General features: G+C 37.2%; 1 protein-coding gene across 17 annotated transcripts in view; it reads left to right on the top strand.

Moving 5' to 3' along the window:
* c2cd5 (C2 calcium dependent domain containing 5) overlaps nucleotides 1–26765 on the top strand; it is a 121278-nt gene that overhangs the window by 9205 nt on the left and 85308 nt on the right. For 7 of the 17 annotated variants that reach the window (XM_059987676.1, XM_059987670.1, XM_059987667.1 and 4 more), the window contains exons 3-10: nucleotides 394–480; nucleotides 1227–1398; nucleotides 2308–2403; nucleotides 3970–4125; nucleotides 8835–9048; nucleotides 17356–17394; nucleotides 19732–19883; nucleotides 24767–24852. In XM_059987676.1, coding sequence (XP_059843659.1) covers nucleotides 394–480; nucleotides 1227–1398; nucleotides 2308–2403; nucleotides 3970–4125; nucleotides 8835–9048; nucleotides 17356–17394; nucleotides 19732–19883; nucleotides 24767–24852 — 1002 coding nt within the window. The other 10 variants (XM_059987673.1, XM_059987678.1, XM_059987677.1 and 7 more) reach the window with 8 other exon arrangements.

Raw genomic sequence — 26765 nt, 5'->3', positions numbered from 1 at the left:
GTCTCAATTCCTATACCAATTTCCTAATCCCCTATTTCCTCCATTTTGTCCATTATTGTCCCTCAATCTCCATCATAAAATTGTCCAATTATTTGGCCTCCATCTTTGTTGGGAACATAGAATTCCAAAGATTCAATATGACAGGGAGGAAGTTTCTATGCATTTTTAAAAAATGACTAGCCCCTTATTTTGTAACCTTACCACCTTGTTTGTGATTAGTGAAAACATTTCAGCGTCTACCCTGTCCGCCAATGGGAGATACTGCCTCCAAATAGAGGTACCATTTATAGTTTAAGAAAGACTGCAGCTTGGATATTTGTTTTATAACTAAATTTAATATGAATAGATTTTAACAAAGAATGCTAAATGCTCATAAAACTATTGTTCCTGCAGGTAAAGTTTGGCAATACAACATTTAAGACTGATGTGTACCACAAATCGCTTAATCCCCAATGGAATTCAGAATGGTTTAAATTTGAGGTAAGGTTTATTTCAGTTGGCATCATGCATACCTAATTCCTCTGGCAAACTTTGTTGCATTTTGCCTCTTGTTAAGACAAATCATAAATTTAAATTTCATGGACAAAAAAACATGCACTATCACTGAATTTAAGGCATGTGGGTTTTGATTTGTCAGTGAAAGGAGTGCTACCCTAGCTGCAGTATACATGGCCTATCTTGGTAGTCCAAGTCATCCAGGACTGATGACATAAGCATCTCAGAAGGCATCCTGCAGAATCCCTTTTCTTGAGATAATAGCAGTATTCATTTACCTCATTGTTTTTCCCTGAACCCCTATTGGGTTACAGATCCTCATGAAGGAACCAAGAGTTGACTTTCTCTAATATAACTTTTGGGAAGATTTTAAAAGATTAAGCTCAGATTAAGGGTTTTAGCCCAAAAAGTTGATTGTTTATTACTCTTGATAGATGCTGCCTGATCTGCTGAGTTCCTCCAGTATTTTCTGGTTGTTGCTGTAGATTTCCAGCATCAGCAGAATCTTTTGTGTTCAAAATATCAAAGTTGTAGTTGATCTAACAGACAGGTGATTCCAGGGGAGTTTTGTTTGGTTCACTAGTGTGATAGAGGAAAGAATTATCCTGTTGGTAATCTTAACTAAGAACACTATTGGTCATGGGCACTGCACTGACAGGACAACCTGTAGAAGTAGTGTTTAATCAGGGGAAGTAATTCATGTATTTTAATAATTAGGAATGTCCTTGCAGGTTGATGATGAAGACTTGCAAGATGAGCCACTACAGATCACAGTCCTAGATCATGATACCTACAGTGCTAATGATGCTATTGGGAAAGTGTACATTGACATTGATCCTTTATTATCCAATGAAGCAGCAGCCATTCTTTCTGGCTGGTTTCCAATCTATGACACTATTCATGGTGAGTACAATTTTTGATAAGTTATGAGTTTATATCAATATTCTTCTGTTATGCTGAGAATCATTGGTAATGCGCATTAATCATGAGGTCTACAGCTAGAGTTTCTGTTTTCATGAATAATATAACATATGTAGTCCACAAAGCAAAATATTTCAGTTGCAACAAATGGTAGATATGGAAAAGTAAACCTGTACTGATTCTCAGTCACGTGAAAGTATTTTCCATTGTTTTCCAATAGCCGTAATACAGGTGAATTGTGGTCTTGAGATTTATTGTATGGTCAAAAAGTAGGAAAATGTTTTGTTAACTCTAAGTAATGTTCTAAGATATAAGATCCAAGATTTTTTTATTGAAATATAATTCCCTAAACATTAGCCATCACATGAAACCAGTTATGAGAGGGGGCCTAGGCAAAAATATGCAGATACTGGGTTTGGGAAATCAGCATTTGGAGAATGGAACGTGAGAGTCTGACGTCTGCTGTGGATTTAGACAGCTGTCGGGAAGGATGGGCAATTGTGATCAGGAGCTGGAGGTCGTGGACCTGTAATGCAAGGGTATGGTTGCTTGCCGATGGATGGATTGGCATTCTGCACATTTGTGGTGCGATAATAAATTCCACAGTGTAACTGTGAGCCTGGTTTTCGTAGCTCAGGGAAGTCACTGGGTAATAACTATTAGCTCCAGGAACAAGGTGGATTTTACACCCCATCACACTTTAGGTTTAGTAGTAGTTGTTCCTGGATACTGAAGGGAACTTTTAGCATGTCCACTCCTTCTCAGCCACAAAAAACAAAGCTAATAGTTATTCTTCAGGTTTTTGCTTATTTCCTACCTGCCTTGTGATTACTGGGAACTGTCCCCAAAAGCTGTCTTTACTGAGTTATGTTAAAATAATTTTTTAAACAGGTATCAGAGGAGAAATTAATGTCACGGTGAAGGTAGATCTCTTCAATGATTTGAACCGCTTCAGACAATCATCGTGTGGAGTCAAGTTTTTTTGCAGTAAGTTTGTCCTATTTTGGTCAGTAGTTTTATGAACTCATAGACTCATGGTATGCATAATTTATTAACAATTTACAAGTTGTCCATCTGAATATACGTACATCTTCCTGCAGTGCCAGTTTTTTTAGGAGCAAATTTGATTGAGCTTTGATCTATACAAAATTGGATATTGTAGAATAAATTACTTGCTATCTTTTTGCCCAACCTTTCCAATGAACAGTGACTACCAAGATGGCACTGATCCACATCAGTAAAGATGTCTTAAAGCTAATTGATCTACTCAGTGTCTTGACTTGTCCTCCTTGCACATGTCAAGGTGAAACATGGATATTAAGTTCAAATTTAAGTTTAATTGTCATTCATCCTTACACATGAATACAGCCAGACTAAGGTGCAAAGCGCAGAACCAATAGTTACATACAGCACACAGTACATATGCATATAATTATGATAGTGGAAGAACATAGTTACCAAAATAATTAAAAATAAAATCCTAATATAATCCAAGTCCCTGAGTATTATAGTCTGCAGATTGATGGTGCGTGGATGTTGCCCTGAGCCATGTTTCAATCCAGTTTCTCTCACCAAGTGAACACTGGAGGACAGGACCAACGGGAGGGCCAGCGGCACACAACCAGCTCCGGCCTCTCCTTCCTCAGTGACTGCAACAAACAACCCCAAGGCAAGAATGAGGGGCTAGTCCATGCCACAGTTGAGGTGGGGAGCTGCACAACCATTGCTCCTACCAATGATCTGGTGAATCAGGCTCGGAGTATTTTACATTATCAATGCGTAACACAACAAAAGCATCCAAGATACTCACCCTCACAGTCAGGTTGCGCTCCACGTACCACCTCTGTTGCCTTCTTCCTGGGCAGCTGAAGCAGGCTACAACATGGTGCGCAATATGTCCAGCTCCACCGCTGCTAAGTAACTCACTGATGGGTAGACTTGCAGGACATTGTTCTCCATATCCAGCAATCTTGTGATAGTGAAAGAGTCGTAAAGGACAAACAGTTACACCTTAGGTTTTTTTGAACCCAGCGAGTTTCCTGCATCTGAGTGCACCGCCCAACCTACCTAAAGTTACCTGATGGCTCCTGAAAGTAGGGGACCTACCATGTGCCTCCACTAACTTTTCACTACTATCCTGCTGTACAGTTCTTCACTTTCCTGGTTACGTTCTGCTTAACTGCATTAAGAGAATTAACCATGTGCCTTGCCTCTCATTCATGCATTTGTCTCCTCTGATGTTCCCCAGTGATCCTTCCCTTCGTCTCACTTCCGTAGGTTGCTCTGAGGAAACCTACGTTTCCTCAGAGGAAACATAGCATCAATTTCAATGATGATATTATCTCTATTTTCCTTCCACCACTTCCCTGTCTCCAGTTTGTCAGTGTACCTTGTTGTCATCCAATACTTGATGAACAGATATTTCTTATTAAATTCTTCTGTGTGCAACTGAACAGGGTTGTTCCTAACAGCGGTGTTCTCACTTAAAGGTATAAATAATCTATAGGCCACACAACTCTGTAGTCACACAAATATGTGTATTTCTCCCCACAGCTACATCCATTCCCAAGTGCTACAAAGCAGTAACAATCCATGGATTTGTTGAAGAATTAGTAGTAAATGAGGATCCTGAGTACCAGTGGATCGACAGGATACGTACACCCAGGGCATCGAATGAAGCTAGGCAGAGGCTAATCTCTCTGATGTCAGGTAGAAAATCTTGCTGATTGTTGGCAAAATCTTTACGTAATAAAAACATTTTTAGAGCTTATTTGAAACTGTAGCATTACCTTGAGAAATGTTAATGTGGATTGTGGAAACAAATTTTGAACCTGGGATGGGTGCTACAATTGAAAGATAATAATGCTTATTGATAGTTAACAGCCAGTTCTAGAGTCTGTATAAGCATGAGTTGATCTAGCAGGGTGCAACAGAAAATGCTGGAAATACTCAGCAGGTCAGGCCACATTTGTTGGGAAGAAAAAGTTAATGTTTCAAAGAATCTTCATCAGACTCCACATAAAGCATGTATTAGAGGTTCATTCTTATTAAACCATGTGACCAAAACAGGCAGACATACATACATACATAGTCTCAAATGCAATTCATGAAATACACATTTGGCAAATAAATAATGAGCTGATTCCCTCTTGTGTTTGTTGATTCACAACATAATGTTAAAATAGATAGTGCACAATGTGGGTGTTTCATGGGGTTATGGCACAGAAACAGGCCATTGAGCTCAGCCAGTCCATGCTAACAGCAATACTGAACTCAAGCCTTCTCCCATCCTATTATCAACAAAACATCTATCTGAAGCATCCTTCACTTTTTTTTCCTTGGGGAATACACTGTGGCAGGTTTAGATAGTGGTGTCTCCAAAGAGGTTGATTTTGTTCTGTGGTTGTTTTATGCTTTGCTTCACTCCCACTGCTAATAATATTTTGTTTCTATTTGCTTTCTCACTGTTTGAACATGCTCTCACTCTTTAATCATGACCTCATATTGTCCCAATTTACCATTCAAATTTTGACTCATTTTTTAAAAGTTTCTGTTTTTTACTCTCTCACTCCTTGTTCCTGCTTTCTGTTCTTGCTAACTCCTGTGTACACTAGGTTGCATTTTTTTCAAATTACCAGAATAGCACCTCTTTCCTCACTTCATCAAGTAATGGGACATTATGATGCAGCTATAAAATCACTGACTAGACTACATTTCAAGTATGCTATTTAAAGTGGTTGCCACCCTACAGAAAGAAAGTAACAGGAAGAGAGAATGCAGAAAAGATTCACTAGAAAATTGCCTGGATGGCAGAGCTGTAGCTATGAGACTGGAGAGGGCAGGCCTTTCAGCCTATGATGTTGTGCCAACATTTTAACCTACTTCTAAGATCAATAACCTTTCCTTCCTACATGCCCCTTCCCCTTTTTTATATCATCCATGTGTCTAAAAGTGTCTTAAATGCTGTAATGCATCTACCTCTGGCAGGGCATTCCAGGCACTCAGCACTCTTTACCCTTGACATCCTGCCTTATACTTTCTTCCAGTCATCTTAAAAATATGCCTCCTCAAGTTAGCCATTTCTGCAGTGGGAAAAAGACTCTGGATATCTAAACAATCTGTGCCTGTTTTCACCTTGTATACTTCTGTCAAGTTACCTCCCATCCTCCTTTGCTGGAAGAAATAGGAGTGGCTGGTTTTATTCTCAACAAAATGCAGGAAGCTGAGAATGGCCTGATAAAGGTTTATGAAATTACCAAGGGTATACATAGGATAGATAAAGTTGTCCCAGGGCAAGAGAGTCTAGAACTAGAGGACACAGGTTTACAATGAGAAGGAATAAATTCTACAGGTTATCTGGAAGAGCTGCAAGAGATCTTGATGGAGGTGATGGAGACAGGTACAGTTACTATGTTTAAAAGACCTTGAGATGGGTAGCTTGATGAGAAAGGTATGTAGGGAAATGGGCCTATTTCAGACAATTTGGCAATAGGGGTCAGGGGTCGGCAACCTTTTTGCCTCTGTGGGCCAGATTGCATATTAATGAGTAGACAGTGGCCCAGATAAATGCCATAAAAAAATTGAAATACGGGAATTATCCAATTAAATACATCTAGTTATGGTTTGCCTCAAATTAATAAATAACGCATGCTAGAAAATCATTTTTGCTTAACCAAGGATGCCAATTAGTAATCAAAGAACTCAATTTAGTTGCAATTTATTTCAATCAAGGCATCTTTTGAATCTATTAAAAGGACGCAAAGAATCTTTAAACATAAAACGTATGAACATGATGCATTGAATGGTGGTAAATTAAGTATAATAAAAAAGAAAATTTTAATGCAAACAGTCAATAAATCAATGTGAAGCTTGATGCCATTTGTTGCTTGAAAACTTCTCAATATTGGGTGTCAGACTTTTTGATGCCAGGAGCAAGACATTATCCAGATGGGCATCAGTCAATCTTGTTCTCGAATGGTTCTTGGTGTGCTTCATTTTTGAAAATAATTGCTCGCACAGATAAGTGCTGCCAAACAATGATGCCATCTTTTTTTGCATGGTCCACTAAGTTAGGATACTTCCCACTTGGATTAATATATTTTCTATAGAAGTCAAGCACTGACACATCTTCAAAGTGAAATTTTGATCTCAATATGTCATCACACTGCATCTCAATCAATTCCATTTGAAAAATTTCTGATGCAGTGTCCACTTCCACATCAAACTGAGTAGCAAACAGCTTGAACTCATTTGCATGCAAGCAGAAATCAGCAAAATGAGATGAAAACTGCCTTCTCGGTTCTTGGACCATATTCACAAAAATGCCTGGATCTTGTGCTTTGCTTTTTTGAAAAGTAGAAAAATGTGCACAATTTCCTTTTTGAAGCTGGTACTCCCATAATTTTTAACATCTGCTGACATTTCTTCAACTTGCCGTGTGATCGTTGTTGCTGACAGGCTGATAAATGCAAATAAAGATTTCTTTTCAGGACAAACAATATCCATTGCTGCCAGTATACATTCTTTGACAAACTCCATTTGTAAAAGGCTTCATCTTTTCTGCAATACATTTTGAGACTCCGTAGCTGGCAGGGGTATTTCCTTCATTTTCACTGCTTTTTTGCAAAAAAATATGTTTGTTTTCCGAAACTAGCCTTCATTTGCTCAACTTCATCTTTCTTTGCTTGCCCAGTAACTTTGTTAAAATTTCCACTATGGCAGGTCTCATAATGTTGACTGATATTTGCCACCTTCTTCACAGCCACATTTTCTAGGCAAGTGAGACAAACTGGTTTCCCAGCTTACTGGATGAAGAAGTAATCTAGTGTCCAAGTGTCTTGGAAATTTTGGCACTCAGTGTCAATGGCATTCATTGCCATTGGAATTTTTTTTCTTCAATTTTATTTCGAAATGCGAGTTATTCAACAAGTATCATAGCACATGTAAATATCTGGATATTTAGTGTGGATTTCTTGTTAAAACACTGTGACGCTGTTTCTGTTTACAAATTTGAATGATCCCATCTGAAAACCTGCGTGTGCACGGAGAGTACCTAATACATATTAATAAGGTAGTCTGCCTTCCCATCATACCAGTGTTTGGTTTGGAACAAAACGGAACCTGGGGCCAGTGTATCAAGACGCCATGCATGTCCATCAGTGTGGTCGCGTGAAACACTCAGAATAAGGAAAAATTGCTCGTGGGCCAGAGCATAATATCCCAATATTTGCTCATGGGCCAGTCAAAGTACCTTAGATTGCCTACCTATAGATGGACAAGGTGGGCTGAAAGGGCCTGTTTCTGCACTGTACAATTCTATGATAATTCTTTTTCCTTCCCCCCCACCCCACCAAATTTATAGGTTTTGTGGTTTAAGTAGTATTCCAAGGAATTATTCTACTTATTATATTAACAAAAGTCTTTTGTGTTTATGACCAAAGTTTTAAATACCTGAATTAATTTGTTGATTTGTAGCTGTACTAATTTTCACTGGATTTGTTTTCTATGAAAGAGTTGGTTTCAAAATAATCCATTAGCTGAAGTGGTAGTACCTTACTGCATCAAAACAATACCTGTCATTACAGTTGTACAGTGGATTCCAATTAATTGGGCCATTGATTAAGCAGGACAGCTACTTACTTGGGACAACTCTTAAAGATCAAAAACTAATCGAGAAAATAGCCGGGATTCCCTTTGTTTATTTGGGACACTGTTCCACTTGATTGGAACAGGAGGTTGTTGCTGAACAGTTACTAACTTGTGTGGCCATTAGACACTATACCATGCCTCGAGAGAATACCTTTTTAAATTGCGTCAGTTGTGCGTACTTGGGTCCATATAGACATTGATTCAAAAAGCAGTGAGTTTTGGTAATTTTGTTTTTCGTTTTGACTTAAAAAAAACAGTTCAGACCTTTACCGACATGACACAAGAAGATTTGACACTAGCCGAAAAATTACCCTAAGTGTCTGCATTGATTTTGTTCATTTACTGTCAATCAAAAGAACATGACAGCATACAGTGAATGAATTCTTTTATTGATAACTTGTGAACTAATGTACAGATTTGTAGTACTGTAGTAGAATTGATAATCTGATTTGTTCTGTATTTCATTTAAATACATAATTTGTTACTCACTTAACTGGTAGTTTGTGTTTTTTTTTATACATTTTTAACTATTTCCAGCCACTAAATCAGGCCAAAATATACTGGTCCTGATGTGTCCCAATTAACTGGAATCCTATATTTCAGTCACAATCTGCGACATCCGCCGTAAATGTGGTACTGTCTCTAGTTGTGTCATAATTCAGGTGCTGCTAGGTTACTCTGAAACATCAGTTTATCTTGTTATTTTTCTTTGATGCTTTTTCACATGGTTATATTTGTCTTTATAGTAAAACAAAAGTGACACTGAATAGTTTTTTCAATAGGTGAACTGCAAAGGAAAATTGGCCTCAAGGTTCTTGAGATGGGAGGCAATGCAGTTGTGGGCTATCTACAGTGTTTTGACTTGGAAGGAGAATCTGGGCTAGTGGTACGTGCTATTGGGACTGCATGTACACTGGATAAACTGAGTAATGCCGCTACATCATTACTACCTCCATGTAGTTCTCCATCCAAAGACCTGAAAGAGTAAGTATAGTATAATATAAGGCTACAAGTATGTGCAATCTCTCTCTGCATTATTTCTCTTCTGTTGCATGCAAGACTTATGTCTGTTCTACAATTATATTTGAGCATGGCTGAATACAAAGACTCATTGTAATTGTAAATCCCATTTATTCTGAAATCCCTTAAGAAAATTAATGGGCGCTAACCCAAAGATTCATTAGTATAAAGCTCAATAGCAAGAAGGTATAAATGGTCCTTCAACCATTGCAGTAACAATCCCATCTTTGTCATGAAAAATTTATAACATGCCAAATATTCAGAGTTATAAAAACAATTATGAACATTGAATACACTTGATTATTCTGTTGCTCCTAGTTTTATGATAGATTTTTGTTCCTGGTTTTGGGCTGTCATGTTGCAGTTGTACAAATAATTGTTTAATCTACAAATGGACTACTGTGTGCAGTTCTGTTGGCATGCAATAAAAGGGATGTAATTAAGCTAGAGAGGGTGTAAAAAAAAATGTTCATTTGAACGTTGAGTGGACTGGAGGGTTTAGCTTCTAAGATGAAGCTGCTTTCCCTTGAAGTGAAGGGAGACTGAGGGTTGACATTATTTATAAAATTGAGGAGTATAAATACGGCAGATTACCACAGTTTTTTTTTCTAATTTGAAGGAATTAAAACTAGAGTGTCTAGGTTTAAGATGAAGAAGGAAAGATTTGAAGGGGATCTGAGATAGATATTTTTCACACATTGTGGGTATATGGGACAAAGTGCCAGAAAGGGTTACGGGTATTACAATCAGTGTTTAAAATATAATTGGACAGGTTCATGAATAGGAAAGGTTTGGAAGAATATAGACCTAATGCAGTCCGGTGGCATAGGCATCACTGCAGCATGGACAAGGTGGTCTGAAAGGGCCCATTTAGATATAAACTGCTTTATTACTCCACTAAAGCAGCTGGTGGTTAAAATTTCAGCCGTCTATATTAGAGAAAACATTGTCACACAGAGTATTCAAAACACTACAATAAGGATGCAAAGTGCCTTCAAGTGTGCTTTTTGTTAACTTGAAATTGCTTTCCTTTTCTCTTGAAAGCATTGTTATTTAGCTAGGTGTAATTCTAGGCTCATTCATTCATACTAAGGAACTCCCCTGTGAATCCAAGGCAGCAAATATTTGCAATCTACATATTGTAGCATCGCTGTCTATACATCATAAAGTCTTGTAAATACTAATGTACAAATGCATGCATGTACATTCTCACACTTTTACAGAATGTGCCATGAGCTGTTGATGGGGCATGGTGAATCTCATTCATTCTCACCCTCTTTCTGTCAAGGGAGATGAAATTAGTTGTATGTCCATGCCTGTGGCTGAACCCTGTCCTTCACCAGTGTTAATAAAAACTTGCAGTTTATTGTAGTTCCTGTATATCCATTGAGTACTCTGATTATTCCTAACAGTTCAAGCAGTCTGACTAGAAGAAGACAATATTTTGGATCCAAGGGTTCTGCATCTCTGTTTTCCTTCTCTGGCCTAAAATTCTTTGTTAGGTCAGGTCAATTGTTCACCCTGATTAAATTGGCTACTTGCCAAAGTCCTGAAAGCTCTTTCTGGTTTAAAAAAAACTACAGATGAATCCTAAAGCCTTCAGTATTTACACATTTCAGCCAAATCTATAACAAATACATCCAATAAGGAAAACCCATATCTCTCACTTGCAGTTGTTACTTTAATCATATTTCCCTTCACTCTACATATGGTGCATGAGTGTACTCTTAACTGGCAACTTCTTTGGAATCCTAGCTTAAGCATGTTATATTTTTTCTCATATTTAGCATGATTCCTTCAAGACTTTTGGAGTGTATTGCGTGATTTTATTTTGTGTGCAAAATTAAATAATTTTGCAAATTTATGACTTCATTAGAGAATGGAAGTGTAGAATTTCTTGATGAAATGTTCAGCATATAGCAAAAACTTTTTTATATTTAAGGTTAGAAATGTTGTGGGGGGTCATCGGATAATATAGGAGAGAATGAAGGCAAACAGAATAAGTTTTTAATATTTTGGAATCTGCAAATGAGAATTGTCACTTCAAGAAATTGATACTGATCCATTTAAGAGCATTCACGTCCAGTGGTTAGGTTGTCTGTTTTAATTTTGCATTACATCTTTAATGGGAAATGGGTGTCATTGCTTTATCCCCTACTTTATAGCAAAGCCTCATTGGATTCCTTAGTGCATTTTTTTAGGTGATTTTAAGGCATTCATTTAAATGAATTATTTCTGAGCACCATGTTGAATTGTTGGTATTTTGGAATGTAGTCTTGTTTGGTTATCTTTGGCTGCCCTAATCTTATGGCTAATACCCATTACTGGCATTTGTTTTGAATGTGCAAGAATGGTAAATTTACTTAGCACCTTTTGTAGCACTATGTTAGATACTGATGCTTTTGAAGCTGAAGTTCTTCAGAGGTCAAGAGTGAATCATAAAACTTGTTACACATACAAAATGCTGGTGGAACACAGCAGGCCAGGCAACATCTATAGGGAGAAGCGCTGTCGACATTTTGGGCCAAGACCCTTTGTCGGGACTAACTGAAAGGAAAGATAGTAACAGATTTGAAGGTAGGAGGGGGAGGAGAAAATGCAAAATGATAGGAGAAAACTGGAGGGGGTGGGATGAAGCTGAGAGCCAGAAAGGTGATTGATAAAAGGGATACAGAGCTGGAGAAGGGAAAGGATCATGGGACGGGAGGCCAAGGGAGAAGGGAAGGGGAGCACCAGAGGGAGATGGAGAACAGGCAGAGTGATGGGCAGAGAGAGAGAAAAAAAGAGGAAGGGGGAAAATACTAAATATATCAGGGATGGAGTAAGAACAGGAGGAGGGACAAAACTTGTTACTTGTGATTGTTTATTAAGAGAGTAGCAAAAACAGAGCCTAGCAGCCAGAGAAAGGCTAATGCAATATAGGTTAGCCTTCTTATACCAATTTGTTAACAGCAATAAATACCACTCAAGTAATGTGATACCCACAACTGCAAACAAGTTTTACAAAAGCATCTGAAATCATTAGAAAACACAGAATAATCACATGTATATAGGTAAATATATAAAAATACAAACATCAGAAAGTGGAACTACAAGGAAACTTTACAATTATACAGCCTAATCCAACCAGGATGCCCTACAGAGTTTTGTAGTTGATGTCCATTATCATTGTAACAGTCATCAACGCCCTATTTACAACACACACTCAGTGCTGGAGGAACTCAGCATTCAGGCCTATTTATTAGCAAGTGAGTGTGACCACATTGATGTGTACTAGGCATAGCCACCATCATATCCCGTTTCCTTTGGTGCTGTGAAATCTTGGAATTGTGTTGAGAATTAAAGGTTAAATTGCAAACATTTAGGCTACGTCCACACTAGACCAGGTAAATCCATAACCGAAGCTTTTTCCTCTTCGTTTTGACCCTCCATCCACACTGAAATGGCGTTTTCCTCCCCTGAAAACGGAGCTTTTCTAAAACGCACTCTAGAATGTGTAAATTTGAAAACGCTGATTGGGTAGAGTAGTGTAGATGGGGTAACCGGAGATTTTTTTAAATGCTGTCATGACGAGAAGGAAGAGATGGTGGTGGCAGCGCAGCATTTCATTGTTTTCTTGAACACAATCAGCCACACAACCTAACAATTTCAGAACAGAGGGCAATGAGACTGAAGCCATAAGAGTTAGAAATGTGTTCATCAAATACTTTGACCCATAACTTACAATAAATAAGTATACTCAACTTTGTCCTGTTTTCTGTCCTTGCTTGTATGAAGGTGGTTTACCTACTTATGCAAGTACTTCTCTGACAATAGATGTGTAACAGCCTAATGTAACGTTGTATGGAAATACAAGAGAACACTGATGCAGACATGTTTTATACATTTAACAAGGTGCTTTATTAGTGCAACAGAGTTAGTCAGTTTTTCAATGTTCATCAACAGCCAGGACATACAGTCCGTGAATTCCCTGTCAGTTGCTTCCATACACTCCAGTATTTGTTTTTTTTTAAGTTTTAAGTCCTGCGTGAGACCCAGCAGCTATCCGTCGTTTGGCTATTTCCTTGTTTTTTAGTCTCTAACTGCATAAACGTGCACTTTCACAGCGGGATTCGACAGCAAACGTGTCGCTTGTTTTCTGTAGATGTGCCCTGCGCATGTCCAGTAGGAGCAGATTCACCCAAATACCCGTTTTAATGTGGACAGAGGTATTTTCAAAAATGCCTGGTGTGGACGCCTATCGTTTTTACGCGAAACCAGCGTTTTCAAAATTATCCGGTCTAGTGTGGACGTAGCCTTAGAGAAGCAATGTCAACAAGATGGATGAAATAGAGAAACAAATTGTATAAATGAGGAATACACATACTAGGTTTCAGTGAAGGATTGGATAGTAAATGAAGTTATTCTGATTTTCATGTCCAGAAAATTAGAGAAAAGTTCTAGAGGGAATAATGCCCAGGAAAGGAAACTGTGTTCCATTCTTGTTTTGTTTTGCTGCTTGCCATGCAAATAATCCTATATTGCAGTTTCACTTAGCTAGCACCTCCATTAGCTTTGTCTGTTGCTACTCCCAGCCTGCCTTTCTATGTTCCTGATTGAACAGATTTGATTTATTATTTTGATAGTAATGTTGGAATGACAGATTTTGCTGGATCTCGGGGCTGTAGATTGTGGAGATGTACACTTGTGGTGCTATTGATGTCCATTTTGAGCTGGCACATCTGTTGTGAGCCTATCCCATTTAGTACCTTTGTAGTGCCACAGAACGCAGTGAAGTGCAACCTTGGCGTATTTCTAAAAGTGATCACTTCTGCCAGTACTTTTGTGGATAGGAGTATCTACCATGGGTAGGCATTGGGAACACAGCCAAGTATCCCTCATGTTAGCTTATTCATTACTCACTAGAGAACTAATTTGGTGAGTTGTAGCCTTCAGAATTTGGACATGTTAGTCTGGGGTGGTGCTTCGAGGTATTTAATGGTGATGAAGAATGATGTACTGCACCCTTAGTGCATTCTGTGCCATTGGTACTTTCAGAGCTTCTTCAGAATGTTTCTTATTATTTTAGAGCATTGGCTCAGCTAGGGAAGGATAGTGGGTGGAACCTGGAGGAGCTTTCCTTACCTGTGGTTTACCTAATGCCACAAGATTTTATAGGGTGTGGAGCCAATGTTGAGGATTTGTGGAGCTACAGGTAAGGAGCCCCACAATGGGTCTTTCTGCTTGTTAAATAATTTGTACCCTGCCTTGTAATGGAAAATTGGGCATATTTTTTTGATATTATTGTGAGTATGACTATTGCCAGACCTTTGCATGACAAGACTATTTAGTCTAGACAAAAGTTCACAGATGATTGTATGGAGGACTTTACAAAGTCAACAAGTCTCGGGGCAAATTTGCCATGTCTGAATTTGGTGCCTAAGTTAATATCAGGTGGTTTGTCTAATTTTACTCTTTCTGTCTGTTAAGCATGGTGCCAAACAAATTGATGGATTGCTAGGTTACTTTACATGGCATTTTGGAGTCCACCACAAAAGCATAGGTCTGGAGATGTCAAACTGAGTAAGGATTGCAGTTTTCCTCCTTTGAAAGATATTGAAGAAGCAGGTCCAGGTTGCATTCTTTCCAGAGTTTGGTTGATATCACTGCCTAACACTTGTTTGGCTCTGTTGGGTTTTAGATCTTGGCTTCTAACTAGCCTGACCGCTTAATTGAACCTTCTCAGGAAATTTCTATGACATCCCATGGTTTGACCTGTTTGTGTTTGAATTTCAATTCCATAATCTAGTTGTCTGTGTGGCATTTTTCAGTTTTCATTGAAAAACAGTCCCAATGACGAACCAACAACTTTCATGAACTTTGCATCTTTAAAATTGCAATATCCTGGAGTAATTAAGTTGAATAATATAAATGCATTTAAGACTCTGGAGCATTACACCTGATTCGAGATTGAGTCCATCTTCCCATCCTCACACTCCACCTGATTCCCAAGACCCACTCAAGCTAGGACTGGGTCATTGTGGTACTTTCAACATGGGACCCAGGAGCTAATCACCAGTGGATAAAATAGGAATTGGAGACCCAGATGCCATTTTGGATGTGGCTGTATCTTCTGGACCTCAGTCTAGATACTGGTTCAGATTCAGCTCTTCGGCTAGTTATGGCTGCAAATCTGGCATTATGGAAAGGAGCACCAGGAATGTGTGTGGACCTGTCAGTGCAGCAGCATAGATCAGTGGATGGACAGCAAAGTGGCAGAGTTAAGAAGGAGCATGGAAATGGGAAGGGAGCAGAGAGAACCAAGTCATTAAGAATTGTATACTTGACTGAAAATTTTAGAATGAAAACAGATTTAATATTTCTGGTCCAAAAGAACTCTCCCAAACTTCAGGTACTATTTTTATTTGAGATTTCAAGCATCTACAGATTTTGATTAGAGATTTTAGTACAGTTAAAGGTGGTGTTTTTGTGAGTGGCCCTATGAACAAGTTTGGCTGTTCGAATACAAAAATATGTGCACTGTTGATAATAGAGGGATAGGGTAATGTCTGTTGATTAAATGAGATGGAGTAAAGTGGAAGGATGCTTATGTTAGAGCATAAGCATTGGCAAATTAGGCTGAATTGTTTTCAGGTTGTAAATTTTATGCTGTTTTCCTCTTCAGTCAGGACAGTGTCATTGTTAATTTTCTCATCTTTTTAAGATGTGATCATTGCTATTGATTCATATTTTGCTTAGTATTTGAACAGCTTTAGAAATTACTGCAGGTTGAATCATTCTAAACAATCAAAACTTTGTTATTCATTTGAAACAAATTATGAGTTTGACATGCAACAACTACATATTTTATTAGTTTATGCATTGATTTTGTATATATAAATTGCTCTCTTTTATGAAATGTGAAATATGATTTGTTATGCATTTTTTAGTTATCAAAATATTCCAATAATTAAATCTATGGAATTGAGTTCTTGGTTAGTACTGTTAGATTTTTTTTGTTAATTTATCAGATTTCTGTTTTGTACATAATTGTATCATTTCAATCTTGATTTGATAGGTATGAAAAACGCTCTTTTTAAAGCTGGAGAAAACAGCCAATTTGCTTTTTGTACCAGATGTGCTCTCTAATTCTTAAGAAATTAATGCATGCTAGATATTTATGTATACATTTTTCTTGAGCAGCACCTATAATTTGTTGTAAAGAACCTAAAAAAAGATTTGTAAAGTTAATCCGTTATTTCATTCTTGACAGTTAATTGTAATTATGCCAGTTGTGTTTACTATTTAGTTAATTTGTATACTAGTCACTTGAGGACTGGATTAGTAGTTAGAAGAGAAAGTTTACCTTTGCCAGATGACAACATTCCTGCCACACTCGCCACTAACACCAGTGCAACACATACAGTGTGCTTAGTCCCCCTGCTTTACTCACTTTATACCCAGGATTGTGTGGCTGAGTACAGCTCCAGTGCTGTATTTGTTTGCTGATGACACCAATGTTTTTGGCTGAATTAGTTGATGACAAATTGGCATATAGGTGTGCAGTTGAAAATCTGGTTAAATGGTGCCACAAAAGCAACCTGTCAGCAAAATCAAAGAATTGATTATCAAATTCTGGAGGAAGAGGTTGACAGTTCATGAGCCAGGCTTCATCTGGGGATTGAAGATGAAGAGAGTCAATAGTTTTAAATTTCTTGGCATTATCACATCTCAGGATCTTTTCTGGGACCAGCATAAAATGCCGTTACAAAGAAGGCACAGCAATGCCTCTACTTTCTTAGAAGTTGGTGTAAATTTGTGGTTTCAGCAAAACCTTTAAACTTCCATAAGTGCACACTGGAGAGTATCCTGACTGGTTGTATCACAGCCTGATATGGAAACATCACCAGCTACGAACAGATATGCCTTTAGAAAGTATTGGATACAGCCCAGTCCAACACAGGAAAGCAGCATCCGTCATTAAGCACATCTGCCATCAAGTACTTGCTTTCTTCTTGCTACTACCATCAGGGAGGAAGAGCAGGAGCCTTAGGTTCTACACCACCAGGTTCAGGAATAGTTATTACCTACAACCAGCAAGCTCCTGAAACAGCGTAGAGAACTTCATTCACCACAACTCAACATACAGATTCACTTTCAAGGATTTTTTTTACAACCTGTGTTCTTGTATTTTGTTCATTTGCAGAATTTGTCTTTTGCACATTGGTTGTGTGTCAGTCTTTGTTTATATATAATTTTTCATAAATTTTATTATATCTCTTTATTTTCCAGTAAATGTCTGCAAGAAAATGAATCCCAAGACAGTATATGGTAACATATATGTACTTCAATAATAAATTTTACTTAGATTTTGATCTTCCTGGTCAATGTTCAACAGTCTCACTTGATTATGTAACTAATTCTGCAAAGACGGGCCTATTAATAAGAAGCTTGTTTGTGAAGCACTTTGAAGTAGATGTTCATTCCGCATAGAATACTCCTCTTGTGCACCTTCCAAATAATTTATTGGAGAAAAGAAATAGCTGGCATAAATGATGTGCTTAAAGCAGCTTTTAGATATTTATATATGTTTCTGTGAATGTGGCTGGATTGTAAGCTTTTAGTGATGTAATTCTACAGTGGCCATTGCTAATCTTGCTACAGTTTATGAACCCAAAAGATCCACTGGACGGTTGCCTAGATTTGATGAATCATGCGATGATTGAACACAATGGTGGACCAGAATCTAATAATCCATGCAACCAGTAATTGTGATCAGAAAAAGGACAATAATCCACAATGTGAGCTCGTTTGCCATTCTCTTGTAGCTCTTCTGAAGCAGAAGGGGTACAAAAGTAAATTGTATATGCTTCCCTTTTTGCCAGGCTTTGGTTTGTGGTTGGACTGACAAAGGAGGGTGTATTTAGTGCACAATAATGAACTTTGTGTTGGGAAAATCACTCCTTTCCAGGACAGGATAATTAAAGTGGGAGTGTTGTGCAATTTATTTGTCTGCTGTCATCATAAGTTAAGAATGACAGTTAACTTTTTTTGTTTTCTTCTGCAACATGTTTGAAGTTATTAGGCAGATATTGGAAAACAGTTATTTTTATGTACTAAGGTGTTGTTTAAGTGAAGGAACATAATGCTGAAAATTGAAAAATGCTAGCTGACAATTCTGTTCAAAAAAATTAGTTCAAGAATGACACCAAAATGGAAAGATTTTCATTTTACACTTGCATTTATGAAGATCATGTGGAGAATTCTTTAGGGTTTATTTTGCAAGTTTTTCTTCTTTAATCTCAAAGTAATTTACTTTTTAGAGTTGCAGATTTCTATGAACATGGTGAAGGCATTTTCAATAATGATTAATAACTAGAAAAGTGAGTTATCTGTAATTAAGTGCACCTTACATGGAGAGAGTGCTCAGCAATTTTCTTGACTTCATGGATTGTCTCATTTTGGGAGAGGTAAAGGAGCAAAACTTCATCAAAAAAGTGAGAGCAACACATACAAAACTCTGGAGAAACTCGGGCAACATCTATGGAGAGGAATAAAGTCGATGTTTCAGGGCCGAGACCCTTTATCAGGGCTCAGAAGTGAATAAAACTGGTAATGTCCCCCACAGCACAAGTGTGTGTGTACATATCTTAAAAGTAGGGCAAATCCTTTCTGATTATGAATTTTGCAAGCAACCACCCCAGCTATTCATGTCACTTTAAAATAGTTTAATACATGCATGCTGGTTACGTCAGGTAAATTTATTATTTCTGGTAATCCTGCTCGTTTATTATCTCAAAAATTAACGATACTTATTACCTTGGCTCCCACTGTAAAGCATTTACAGTGCCTTGTGTGTATTTTTTTTTCTCCTGGCTCCTGCTTTTCTCTGTCAGGTCTCCTTTGGTGCACCAGCCAAGCCATGGATGCCGTTCGACTCACAACAGCCCAATTCACACTGCTACAGGCTCGAGACTAACTCAGAACTTCTCTGTGTCTGTTCCTACACTCATCTACACTGGTATGAGACTACACAGGCTGAGGAGCTGGGGAGAAGCAGGGATTGGGGTTCAATCTGTAATACTAGGCAGGCATTAAGCTACCCTTAACAATTAACCCAGCTCCAGAACCAAGAAACATGGCCAGAGTTTTGGTAGATTTGATCAAAATCTTCCTGAAGTTAGAATGCAAAGAGAAGTTTTTTGGTTTATAGTTATGGATGACATGACTAAGACATGCTAGAAATTTACTTAACAAATGTTTTGTTTTCATTTTTAGCTGTGATGCACTGTATTGGTGTTCCAGAATAAGGAAACATGAGTTTCAGCTCTGCATACTCAAGCTTTCTTTTGGTTGCCTAAATAGAACGCATTATGTATTTTAAAATCATATGTCATGTTGTTTTATTTGTGTGCTCATTTTGCTCAGGTTTCCAGTACATGGTTTGATTTGTGCTCCAGTATTTTTAACCTGTGTATAATGTGCAAACCTGGGCAGCCGTATATCTTCCAAGAATCTTCAGGGTCTGGACAGCAGTCCTGTGCCTTTTGGCTTCTTCCCCAGCCTGCACATAGAAGCAACTGCTGTCATCCCAAGATCGGGTCATTCCATCATATCTTAGATCCTTCGCACAGGGTTACTGAATGTGTTTCCCGCTTCTTCTGGCAGGGTTCCCTTCAGTGAAGATCCCAACCCTGTTACTCATTCATCTGGACCCTCCACCCCACTGAAAAATCAAACCTATTCCTTTTCACCTTCCAAGTCCTACAGTCGACAGTCCTCTTCTTCTGACACAGATTTGAGTTTGACACCTAAAACTGGTAAGGCAACTCCACCCCACTTTTTTTTTGTTGTAACTTTGTGTTTTTGCATTTGAAGCACCTCATTCTGCTTATGAAAACTTAATCACACTTTCCACTTGTTACACTATAAAGAATAGTAATTAAATTGGATTTTTTAAGACTTTGAAGCACAATTAATTAATTCAGATGCTGTGGAAATATCTAATGTCTGTCTTTCAGAGAGAAAAAAATAAAGAATTGGATTTTGCAACTGCATTTAATTTCCAGCAGAGGTCAATAGTGATTTGCCTTGTAAATATCTAAATGTCTCTATTTCCATTGCCTTCTGTGCTTTTCTTATCCATTCTTGTGCTTTTAAAATTTGTATTAATGTTATGGATCTTTGGTTAAACTTTATTTCGGCAGTGTTTTTAAAAGTTAAGTCTATTTTAACCAGAACTACTTTCAGTGACTGTTTCTAAGAAAAGGCAATGTGGTTTAGGTAATAGAGTTCTAGAATTATTAAACATCAGCAAGGATTTAGAACTAAACCAGAACATGTGCAAAATCATGGAATTTAGTATAAAGAGGTAGGTTACTTTGAGTCGACAGTCTTAAATTTTATGTTTGCATCCATGATAATGCACATCTGTACTGATCTTATATAAATATTTGAAGTTTTATTTAAACATACTAAAATGCATGTTCTTTATAGATGATCTTTTAATGATTGGACTGGAGGAATGCAACAATTTCATCAGTTTTTGCTATGAAAGGTCCTATTCTGCAATATCTCCTTTTCCATGGTCAGCAGCAGAAACAAAAATCGCTTGAAATAAATGTCTATAAGTAGGAGTGGCAGGTGTTTAGGATAGAATGCTTGATAGGATTACAAAAAATAAAAGGCATTTGGTAGAATTACTAGAAAAGGGGTAGAAAGGAGACAAAATAATGTCTAGAAATGATCAAAACTGCTCGGGGTGAAATCAGAACTACTGTCTTTAAAAAAAAACAACCACCTGAAATTTGTTAAATGATAGAAAGCTATTTAAAACTAAACAGGCAAGCAGCCAAGATTGATTGTGGTCTAGCCAAAGAAAAAGGCAAGGTATATAATGTCAATAGGTCAGTATAAGCATCAGAGGTGGTATGTTTTCCTGATCTGAAAGTTAACTTCATAATAATATATTTCCCATGTTCTTGACAGCAAGATTTGTTGTTGGTGAAATTGAGTCAATTAATATTAAAGATGCTGTGTGTGTGGGGGGGGGGGGGGAATTGTTGGTGTATTTTGTATGAAACTACATCTAGCTGCATTGCACGATACTGAGATTTGCAGTGCTTCCTCTCCACTTCATGTAGTAGTTGTGAACTAGGAAGTGCCATTAATTAGAGCTATTGATAAGTTTTGTAATGTGGTAATGTCTAAAATTTGACACTAGTTCCTAGCTATTGGTATTGAATATGCTTTATCTGATACCTAGCTTGCAGTGCAGTGATCATACTGGGTTTATTCTTTTAATAATGATGTGATGTTAGTGGCTGTACTGTTGATCCACTATATTGTTTGCAAGATTTTTCCTCTCTGCTGCAGATGATTGGTAAAGGTTCAAAAATGCAATTACTGCATATGTATATTAACCTGCTTCGCCAGGTTTTATTATGATAATGCATCTCTTTCATATGTTTAAAATAGTGTTCCTAAATACTTATTAATTTGAAAACCTTTTTGAAAATTTTGTGCACACTGTTATGGATATAAACATAATGATGTCATGGACACAGAATTATTGAGGCAGCTGTAGAGAGGGCATTCTGATGTATTCAGTCACAGAAAAATGCACAAATTTTACTGTAGCAACAAGGCTTTTTCACCTGGTGTTATTTATTAGGATACAGAACAAGAATGAACCACATTTAATCTATGCTTCCCTTTTTATTCTGCTCTGCTTAGAACACTTTTCACCATCTATTAAGTATAAATGTATATCAGAATATCTATAAACTCATGATTTTGATTTTCATTTGTATCTTTTTGATCAAGTTTGTAGCTTCTGTATAGATAATAGTAAACAAAAATGAAAGCTTTAAATATGAAATATATAAATCATCTTAGATAAACAGTACCACTACGCTGTGTTCAAAAGTTGATCCTCTACGATGAACACCATATAATGTAGCAGTTAGCATGACAGTATTACAGCTCAGGGCAGTTTAGAGTTCAATTCCAGTACCATCTGTAAGGAGTTTGTAAGTTCCCCCTGTGAACCATGTGAGTTTCCTTCTCCCACAGTCCAAAGACATACCTGGTAGTAGGTTAATTGGTCATTGTAAATTGTTGTGTGATTTGGCTAGTGTTAAGTAGGTGGGTTACTGGGTGGTGTGTCTCATTGGGCCAGAGGACCTGTTTCATGCTGTTTCTCCAAATAAAATAAAAATTGAGGTAAAAGCAATTTCTGCTAAGTAATTAGAGTGAAGTAAACCAGAAGGAAATGTACTTTAGAGAGATTATCCTTAATGTGTGTCCAAAGCCAACTCGCCATTTATAAATTTTGAGGAGTTGTCCAAATTACTTCATTTTTTGTAAGGTGTTGTTCTTAATTACAAAGAAGTCTTTCTGCTGCTGTTTCCTTTGAAAGACAGCACATTACTAGCATTTAATTGATACCTCCAAAGGAATAGCTTTTTAAAAAAATATAGAAAGAAATGACTGTGGAAGTAATGCCTTACTTTAATTCAATATGCAGAAAGGTGTTTTGGTTTAGTTTTCACATTCTCCTGAAAGTTTTCATTGGTGTCTCAGTTTGTGTTCATTTTGTGTCTGTGTTCACTTTACAAAATGTATATCTAATTGATTTTGCTTACATATGACTTTGCATGCTGTATTTTCTCTGCTGTATCTTCTGAATCTCCAACTTCATTTTTTTTCTACTACTTTTCTACAGCAGCAACTTTGCCCAAGGGGCCTAGGATTTTCCTCTATCCCAGTTCCCCCCCTCTTTCTTCCGGTTCCCCCCATCATAAAAGTGCTCATCTCCTTCGTTCTGAGGCTCTGCATAGTTTCACCCCTCCTCACTCTGGCTATGCAAGTCCAGTCTGTCTGAGGAAAAGTGTGTCTTTCAATGAAGAGTTGCTTCTAACTGCCTCTGGTAGGATTGATTGGTGTATTTAAAAAGATGCTTCTGCTTTTCTGAAAGCCTGTGTGCTCAGTACCTTAAAATTTTGCATTCGTTATGTTAAAGCATACAGTCATGCCAACATGCAAGAAAGCATACTAAATTTGAAACTATTCTAACTTAATTGTCAAAAAAGAACTTTTTCAAGAAAAACAAATCAAACTAATGTACGTTTTTGTAAGAGAAATTGAGATTTTTATTTTGCTCTGCATTTACCAGTTACTAGTAATCTCAAAATTCAAAACTTCAAATTTGTCCTGGCAAAATGATTTCTGTTTTCAAAATTATTACAATTGATTAAGAAATTGGGTGGGGGGGGGGGGGTGTGGAGGAGAACTGAACAACTGCTATTAGTTATTTGGAACCACTTCACTCAATCATTCATTCATTCATTCATTCATTGCATTTATGTAGTTCATTAAATATTTGTCTTGGTATGTGTTTTGATTGCTGTGTACAATATTTATTTCATTATTTTAATTTGGTTATGCACTTCCCTGTTGATCTGGCTAAGCCTGATGTTTTTAAAGCTATTTCCATGATTTTTTTAAGTGGATTTGAAAAATTCTGTATTGACCTTTCTTCAATACAACCTCGCATGAGCTCATTTTTCTCTATTTTTGAAAAGGAAGATATAAAAATTGTGCTATTGCTTTGTACTGTGTACTTTTTGAAGAAAATTAGCTTATGTGAACCAAAGGCCTATACAGAAACATTGGTAAGTCTACACTGTTTCCTTATCAAAAGCACAGCTAAAACCAACATCAACAAAGATTGGATTGGAATTTACTGCTAAATTCCATTCATCCTCACAACTTAGCAAATACTTTGCATGTTTATGAATTGTAAGGAAATTATGATTAAAGGAAAAGATATAAATAGAAAGTCAGCATTCCATTTTGTTATGTGATGGGAAGATCTCCATAATGTGATGAAATCTAATATAGGGTAGAGCCCCTTGGGATCATTGGACCTGAATGCACATGAATATATTAGTTCTATCTCTAGAAGTTTTGGATCTTACCCACATTTTAATATTTCTGCTTATAAATTTGTATGCCTGTTATTATAAAATAAATGTCAATGTCAACCTTTTCCCCACCAGTACTGATATAGCATTTGGGATCTGATAAGGTAATGGTATGTCATATTTGCATAGCTTTTTCTGTATAAATATGGACATAAGAATTTTTAGTTTGGAAAGGTTGAGCTCAACGTGAAAGAATTTTATTAAATCGACATTACAGATACAAAAATGGAGTAGGGTGGGTTGTTCTTTTTGTATAATTTGAAACATTCTGATTTTAAGAAAGTGATCTGAGTAAGACCTTGAAACAGTTTAAATATTCAATAGAAATCCATAAATAACTGACTAAGGTAAACATTTTAATATTGGAGCTGCTTAAATAATTGTTTTATTTGAAGGTGCATCTTAATATATATTAAATTAATAAATAAAGGAAATATAGTTTTCAAATAGGTAAAATTGTAAATGAGAGAATTGAAGCTTAAAAGAAGTATCTCATGAATAACAGGAAATTAAAATTGTTAGAAACCTAATCTCTGGCCTGCACCAAAAAGGCAGAAGATACATCAGTCTCCTTGCCTTTAGAAACAGATTAGAAATCTGAGCAATCTTCTTGATGTTCATTTCTACTCTTATTAGGGACTTAAATGTCAGGGTTAATATATGTTTTGATTTGATATTGTAATAAGCTTAAAATATACCTGCTTAATATCTCTCAGGAATGGGAAGTGGTAGTGGTGGAAAAGATGGAGGTCCTTTGAAAACACTGTATCGACAACAGACCCAGTCTGCCTTTGAACATAGGGTAAGCATTGGTTTCATTTAGCATTTTTCTCTTCATAGATATTGTGTAGATTTTAAATTATTTTTAAGTATACTTTGACTTGAGATTTGTCTTCTGCATTATGTATTTGCTTTATTAACTGTGTCAGAAATTATAATTGGACCGAGTGAGCAGGGAGCAAGTCAAATAGTTGCAGAAAGATTTGGACTATTTTTTAAGTAACATTTACAATTTGCATGAGAATAATCCCCAAGTCTTTTCTATAAGACTTTTCACCTCATTTGGTCTAAATGCAGCCAACCTATCGCCCAATCCTTGTGTTCAGGAGTTGGGTCATGAGAGGACCTATGATGGCCCCATCCAACCATGTCCTGACAAGCTTTGATAGAAGGTAAAATTGGTGACAAAATATCACCTCTTGTCATGGCCAGAACTGTAAAATTTAAATTTGATGTTTAGAAAAATTTGAAGATCTTACAATGATGTTATAAAAGTATTTAAAAGTTAGAAATCATCTGTTTGTTGACTGAGTGAATTAAAAAGTAGCAATGGAAGTCTTCCATTCAAATACTTGTGGCAGCTGATCTTTCATTAAGTCAGGATCTGTGTACATGAAAAAACAGGTTCGCAAAAAAGATCCTGGCAGTAAAAGGGTTAACTTGTGAGGAGTGTTTAATGGCTCTACCCTTGCACTTGCTGGAGTTTAGAAGAATGAGTGGGAAATCTCATTGAAATCTCCTGAATATTGAAAGTCTTAGAGTGATCATGGAGACAATGTTTCCAATAGTGGAAGGTTCTAGGACTAGAAGGCATAGCCGCAGAATACAAGGACATCCGTTCAGAGATGAAGAGGAATTTCTTCAGCCAGAGGGTGGTGATTCTATGAAATTTATTGCTATAGATAGCTGTGGAGACCAAGTCATTGGGTATATTTAAAGCAAAGTTTTGATAGCTCCTTGATTAGTAAGAGCATTAAAGGTTAGGGGGAGAAGGCAGGAGAATGGGGTTGAGAGTGACAATAATTCAGCCATGATGGAATGGTGGAGCAGACTCTGGGCTTATTGGTCCAATTCTATGGTCTTGTAATCTAACTGTAATGCAGGGGAATCCCATCAAAGGTAGCTCTGCTGGATTTTGTCCAGTGATAGCGTCATGACGTTGAAGCAATAGAGCTGGAGTTAGAAAAGGAGGATTGTCACTAATAAATCAAGGAGGGGAATCAGTAGAAACTGGCACAGTAAAAGTCATTGGTAAGTGAAAAATACATGTTTCTTTGATGCCAGGCTCACATTTTGTTCTTTGTCACTTCTTTGTTTCATCTATAGATGCTTAGGGTCCTACAGTCTGGAAGTGGGATCTTCAGTTAACCTCATGCATGCCAACCAAATAGCCTGTCTAAGCTAATCCAATTTGCCTGCATCTGGCCTATATCACTCGATAATTTTTTTTCCAATACATGTACCTATCCACTTTTTTTATGTTATAATCATACCTGCCTCCACCACTTCCTCAAGCTCTTTCCATAGGCCCACAGCCCTCTGGGGGAGGGGTGGGGGGGAACATGCCCTTCAAATAAAGATGGTAAATTTTGCTCAGCACAACTGAAGCATTCTGTAACCAAATACGAGTTCTGCAGCCGTTTAATTCAAAATTTGCTAAAATCTTGGCTTTCATTTTGTATGTGTTGTGCAATAGAATTAAGTAATCATCCTGATTCAGACAGGTATGGAACTTCAACCATAGGATGTGAAATGTTTTGTTAACTTTGCCACTTCACGTAGCCTACTCATTGAGATGTATTCATTAAATTTATTGAGCAATTAATACAGTCTTGTTTTAAATGCAATCTGTAATTTGAAAATATTTTTGTGAAACTCAGAGGTCCTACCAAACTAGTTAGTACTACATTTCTGAGCCAAGGCCAAACAGACTTT

The sequence above is a fragment of the Hypanus sabinus genome, chromosome 13, assembly GCF_030144855.1.
Source record: "Hypanus sabinus isolate sHypSab1 chromosome 13, sHypSab1.hap1, whole genome shotgun sequence".
Classification (NCBI taxonomy): domain Eukaryota; kingdom Metazoa; phylum Chordata; class Chondrichthyes; order Myliobatiformes; family Dasyatidae; genus Hypanus; species Hypanus sabinus.
Note: the sequence above shows the minus strand (reverse complement) of the source record. Positions and strands in the feature narration are given on the sequence as shown.